Source organism: Lineus longissimus, chromosome 1 (genome assembly GCF_910592395.1).
Source record: "Lineus longissimus chromosome 1, tnLinLong1.2, whole genome shotgun sequence".
In the NCBI taxonomy this organism is placed as follows: Eukaryota; Metazoa; Nemertea; class Pilidiophora; order Heteronemertea; family Lineidae; genus Lineus; species Lineus longissimus.
The window spans coordinates 23,385,932-23,392,092 of record NC_088308.1 but is presented as its reverse complement, the minus strand read 5'-3'; the positions used below and the strand labels follow the sequence as shown (position 1 = coordinate 23,392,092).

Here is a 6,161-nt window from a genome sequence, read left to right as displayed (position 1 = left end):
AATGCATGAGTGAGGCTGCATCCCTTTTCCCAAATTTCTGGATGTCTGGATTGGTTTTAGTGATTGTAATTCATGAACTTAATGTCTCTCTATCTTTTTCCTTTTTCCATCAATTCCTTGGGCTCTTGTATATATTGGCATTGGTCATTGGAAAGTTAACATGATTTCATTCATTTCTGCAAAATGACTGCAATCAATAAGGTAGGTCTACCAGTCGCTATAAAATTGAATTCAGGTAGACCAATGATTTTGACAGGACCCCTAGATGGCGCCATCTGTGCTAAAAAGTGTAACTACGCGATTACTTAAAATTAAAAATTACCCCATTTGAGGTGGATGTTTTCCCCCTTTAATTTTAGGGGGGAATATCGCCGTATCGGTAACTTTTTTTAGTAGGCCTAGGTGCGACTCCCTTTGTCTGCTTTGTCTGGAAAAGCATCATATTTCAGAATAAGGAGTGTCATTATTGAGCAGGAGAGAACAGTTTTCGATGGGCCAACAGGGAAAGCAAAGATTTTGCAGACGACGGAAGTGGGAAGCCATCGTTCAGGTCCAATACACGAGTAAGTGAGTCGAACGACTTGTTTGGTGCGCCGTCTACAGGGAAAATGATAAACCAACTCCTTGGCAAAGTTATTGAAAATGTTTCCTCTAAAACTATCGATTACTCCAACAGTACTGACTAAGGGACTGAAATCCTGCGGCGGTGTGATACATATGAAAGACTTCTTTATTTGTAGAGCATGTTCAACAAGTAAGACATTCGATAAAGGAAGAAAACAGGACAGAACTTTGGTCGATCTGTGAGGTCAAGACAGTACGCTAGTAGTAGTACAGGGTGTCCCAAAAACGTTTGGCCTGGAATGCGACAACTAAATGCTGTAGACCCTCCTTAGCCTTAGACGTGCTATAAAATCGGGACTCTTAATTTCGCACGTCGTCTTATTTCCACATATTCTCAGAAATGGCATCATTGAGGGGATGTAGAGTGTGTGGCGACATTACGGTATACTCGTATGAGTGAGTCTAGGTAAAATGAGGAGTCCCGTACACAAAGTTAGTCCTACATAATTCATAATTACTTGCCTCTTCATTCTCTTCCCCCGCATACAATGTAGGTTTCTTCTTCCTTATTTCAGTTCAGCAGAAAGTCATAGATGTTGATAAACATGGTGCATCTGTTAATCGAAAGTCCACAGAAGCTTTTCGACAGGTGATGAGTAAAGTCCCTCATCCAGGTTTGTATCAGGCTAAGTGATCTCAATGTTAAAATTATCTAATGAGGATAGAAATAATCATCAATCAGGCATGTCTTTGTTAGCTATTTAATAATGTGACAACAACCAGAACCCTTGTAGAACAATTTCGAAGCGTCTTTTGCGTTTGACTAGAAGAAATTCAATCCATGGCTGCTGGTAAGCACTGGACAGGTTTCTGGTTGATTTGCCACTCTGACATGCCCACTTGCATGACTTGGGTTCAACAGTCAAAATCAAGACATTGTAGCCCAATACAGATGTTTTTCTTGAACTTTGAAGTTTCTCATTTCCTTAGAATTTGAATAGAAATTGTCCTCATTTTCTATTTATAAATTGTAGCATTGTGAACGGTGGTCTTTTCCAAAAAAAGTAATTTGTCATTCTATTCTGATGCTCTGTTGGTCTAAAGTATTGCATTTTTGCCGCTGATTGTCTCTTTTACAGTTGTGGTTGTAACGTCTGCTACCATTAACAATCAAACAGGAAAATGGTTCAAGCGGGGTGTAACCTGTAGTTCATTGACCAGTGTATCTCTAGAACCACCTGTTGTATCTTTCACGATGGCGAAGCCAAGGTTTGTATTGACTTGCAAGAGGTGATTGATGGGTCCTTTCATGCAAACATTTGCAAACAACAGTCCAATCCTACAGCCACAACTATTGATGAAACATTGCACATGTATGAAATTGCCTAAAAGCGGGTCTAATCATTATTAACATGTATAGTTAGTGAAACAGGAAATTATGTTTATTTTGTTTTTGTCTTGTTTCAGTCGGATGCATGATCTCCTCCAGAAAAGTCACCAGTTTGTTATCCATGTGTTAGGAGAGGATCAGGTGAAATATGGTGTTCACTTCTCTCGCTTGGCTGTTGAGGGAAAGGACCAATTCTCAAAAATACCTCATGAGATAAATGATTTGGTAAGCAGCTGTTTTATACAGTAGCCAGCTTGATCCTGAAGGTTGTCAATAATGCAGTGGATAGTCCTACATGTATAGTATAGAACCTGGCCCATTTTGCTTAAGAGCATATGTTCAAAGTTGCTATGTATAAATAGTGGAATAGTTGGTGGAACATCCTGTTCTGCCCGCTTCAGAGGCTATCTTGCGCCACTCTTGTAGACTGTGATCAAATTTCCTCATCATCAATTTCAGGGTCTTCCCGTTATCTTGGGTACACCTGCGGTATTGGACTGTAAAGCTCATTCTGTACATAATGTTGGGGACCATTATGTGTGGTATGGCGAGGTGGTTGCGTGTACAACAAACCCTGTCATGCAAAACCCACTCCTCTACTTCTCAAGGTAAACAGTTATTCAAATATTTGCAAGAATTATACATTCTCAGCTAATTCCGAATTCTGAATGAAAATAAAATTCCTCTCATCGACTTTTCGATGAAGGAGGAAAACAATATGCTTATCAAATTGATTAGAAGGAGTCTTTTTGGCTTTAGAGTGCATTAGTGCACTCTTAAAAAAGTGATAATTTTTGGTCATTTAGTGTTATCTTTTGATAAACGATATAACAGCTTCATCTTAAAATAGCCTTTACCCTTGGTTCAACATGGAGGTCATGACTTGTGTGATTTTTAGTACGAATTACCCTACTTTTATTCCCCTGCCCCAAATGTTTTTTTGTAACCCAATTAATATCAAAAGCTCAGCTTAATGTCTTGGCTTCTTTCAAGGTCCTACCGATCTGTTGGTGATGAGCTGTTTATAAAGGCTTTTGAGGATACAACCCTAGCATTTGAAGAGTGGGACCACCAGGCTCATTTGCAGATGGCATGGAATTATATCAAAGAGTATGGCAAGGAGAAGGCCACTCCAATGATCAAGTGAGCAGTGTTCGCCATGGAATATTATAATAAGTGGGGTGTTTTCGAAACTGCTGCCACCACAACTATATAAGAGTCCCTTAAAGTGCTCCGTGAGGAACAGAAAACCATCTCCCCCTGAAAGGGTAATGAAAAGATTCATTGCATAGTTATCTGGAAATATTGGTAAACTTCATAACATTAAGACAGGTCAGATCAGGTCAGCCCGTGAATGCCTCAACTTGCATTTCCCATCTGTTGCAGAAATGGTATTCAACAGTATAACCTCAAAAATAAGGATAAGATCACCACAGGTTATCATGAGACAGTGACTCAGTTCTACATCCATGTCATCAATGTTGCTGTCCAGAAGTTCCCCCAATCTGGTGTAACATTTGAAGACTTCATGGAATCCAACAGCCATCTTGAAGACAAGCACTACCTTCTCAAGTTCTATAGTAAACAGATCATATCATCAGAGGAGGCTAAAAAAAAGTAAGCATTTTAATTTATTGGGCCATATACACCCGCACAACCTTGGTGCATCTGTAATCTTAGGGTGCCCTGAGAAATGTTGGCTAATCAGGAGTATAAGTTCACTGACCACATTATGGCTATTTGGAATGATTTTGCCTTAATAATCATGCAAGACAAGATGTCTGCAGAGAGGGCTGAAAACCCTGTTTTCAAAAAGATTTTTAACGCAGTTCACTTTTCTCTTCATTTCAGATTCATTCTTCCTGATTTGCAGCCACTTCCAGAATAACGTAATCAACCTTATATGGAGGTCACTGTATGCAGGACTCTTCCACTTGTGCATCAATTGTACTGACAATCTTGAAACCTATTCCCAGAAAATACATTCATTCTAATCTAAATGGGAAATGTGCCAAGAATTTTGTTAGTTACATTACGAAGTTGGACCTAATAATCTGTGATACTGTTTTATTGGTGTCTCTGTTTTGTGAATATGTGTGAACAGAGAAGCCTAATAGCCTAGTGATTAACACTGCTCGCTACCACTTCAATTGTCCAGAGTTCGATCCCGGTCGACAAATCACAATTTGTTTCTTCGGATGTACCCACAGAGATTCATGGAACTCAAATACTGACTCATCACAACCAAACCATGCAAGGGAACCAAACAATTCAAACAAACTGAGTCTGTTGGAATGTTGGATAAGGCTGTGTCTGTGCCAGGGCAGGTAAAACATCCCACACGGAGGATATGAGCATGCCCTGTAGTTGACAATCTCGGTTGTTACTGATTGATATGAGATATGATATGAGGTTAAGGACTGGCATTTACTAGTTTCAGAATTTGTTGAGGTATTTTGATATAATGTTAAGAATGTTTTATTTAAATAAATAGGAGCTATGAATATGAATTAACCTTTTTGGATTCATTCCTTTGGTAATCTGTTTTCTTGACAAAAACTTCTGTGATCTGAAAATTGCAGACTCAAACTGTCTTCAATATGGCCTGATTATGACCATGCCTCCACGTAGTGGTGTGGTCAGTATTGTTTTCACTCAGGATTTTTCTCTCACACTTTCATTTCAAGAGATCAATGCACAGACATCATTGGAAGTTGGAGACAACGTGTATTTATCTTCCTCCGTAGATCCAATGCAGTCAATTTGGTGGGAAATCCTGATTGTCTTGCCCGCGACAGGACAAGGCCGGTCCACTACGTCTGGAGTGTACCTCTCTGCAACCAGAGTGTAGAGCAAATACAAATCCTTGGCTCAGCTGGAGTTCTGGTATTGCATATTAACCCATTAGCGCCGAACCGTGATTGGCGAGGCCAACTGTCATCCCTTGGCTGACAGTGACATCACAGGGGCCTGGCACCATTTTCCCACCTGTTGTCATGAAAGGCATCTGTGCTGGCTACAGACTACTGCTGGCCGCCCCACTACAAGAGTAGGCCTATTATACAGCGTAGCGGCTCGTAGACTTATGAATCATCTTGACCCTCTAACTGATTGTCACTGCTCAGCGTCCTGACAACGCGCGTCGGCAAAAGCGCTGGATGTTCAGTATGATTTGAATGGGCGTGACCTCACCAAGGCCATCAGCTATGGTCAAACTGGCAATCGGTTTAATATTGAGTCTGGACACCGGCCAGGTCACAGGCGAGACCGAAACCGCGCTGTCCTTGCCTGCATATCAACAGCAAAAAGTATTGTCCTCGGGTCCTCACTAGTAGAGTCCTCACGAACTCGCGTACGCGTAACAGTTGTGAGGACCCGAGGACAATTAAACGACCTCGTACTCATCTGTTGATATTCGTACGGGAGAAAAACCATTATAGTGTCGTGGCCGGGTGGTTTGTTTTGGGTACATAAAGTGGCTTATCACATGGGAAATAACTTTTTGCTCTGTTTCAATGGTTTGTTATTATGCGATACATACATGAATGTATCCGTACGGGCGGAAGACCATTTGCGCCGCAACCAGTCGCTCTTGACAGCGCAAGCGACATGAGGTTGCTCGAAACCAAAGGTAGGCTACCATGCTGATGTAATGATTCGGGAGAAAAACCTTTCAGAATACCCTTTGCTTTTTGTGCACTGTCATCGGATCAATAGACACGATTTAGGCTATTCATACTGGGGATGACCGCATGGCTTGTCTTATCCGAAATTAGTTGCTGCCAGTAACGCCCCATCCTGACATAGGCCTTATACCAGTGATTTTCAATATACACTTTTTGTACTCCGCCTCTCGATATTTTGTATACGGAGTATCAAAAATTAGATCTCAGGATAGCGTAGCCTTGTCAATGTTTCAATTTGATATAAGAGATTTACGACGACAGTCATTACTTCCGCACAGTTCGGCATGAAAGTTTTACTGCGGATGGTGGGTTTTGTGGACTGCCAAGTGGTCGTTCCTCCAAATAAATTATATTTGAATAAATTATATTTGAATCTCCCACTCGTTTCCTTGGCCCTTGCATGGCGAATTTGTAGGCCCTCGTTCTTGGCCTCAGTTTGAGTCCGAAAAAAATGTCGGATAGGCAAGCCGCGTGGACTGCTGTCCCGGTATTTCAATATTATGCCTTTATTCCGGTAAGAT

At 41.1% G+C, this 6,161-nt stretch overlaps 1 protein-coding gene across 1 annotated transcript; it reads left to right on the top strand.

Moving 5' to 3' along the window:
* Window positions 1-616: 616 nt before the first annotated feature.
* LOC135498934 (uncharacterized) lies at window positions 617-4,458 on the top strand. Its single transcript, XM_064789499.1, has 8 exons — window positions 617-754; window positions 1,140-1,238; window positions 1,704-1,833; window positions 2,032-2,179; window positions 2,414-2,562; window positions 2,948-3,097; window positions 3,341-3,571; window positions 3,806-4,458. Exons 1-8 carry the CDS (start codon window positions 643-645, stop codon window positions 3,840-3,842), a joined length of 1,056 nt encoding a protein of 351 aa, XP_064645569.1. The 5' UTR covers window positions 617-642; the 3' UTR covers window positions 3,843-4,458.
* The last annotated feature ends 1,703 nt before the right edge of the window (window positions 4,459-6,161 follow it).

What these genes read in the sequence shown, in the direction of transcription:
- LOC135498934 (XM_064789499.1), top strand. Translation starts at nt 643, where the DNA reads ATGTTTCCTCTAAAACTATCGATTACTCCAACAGTACTGACTAAGGGA. An exon ending in TTGTAGAGCATGTTCAACAA is followed by an intron (nt 755 to 1,139) that starts GTAAGACATTCG and finishes TCCTTATTTCAG; the next exon opens with TTCAGCAGAAAGTCATAGAT. An exon ending in GAGTAAAGTCCCTCATCCAG is followed by an intron (nt 1,239 to 1,703) that starts GTTTGTATCAGG and finishes TCTCTTTTACAG; the next exon opens with TTGTGGTTGTAACGTCTGCT.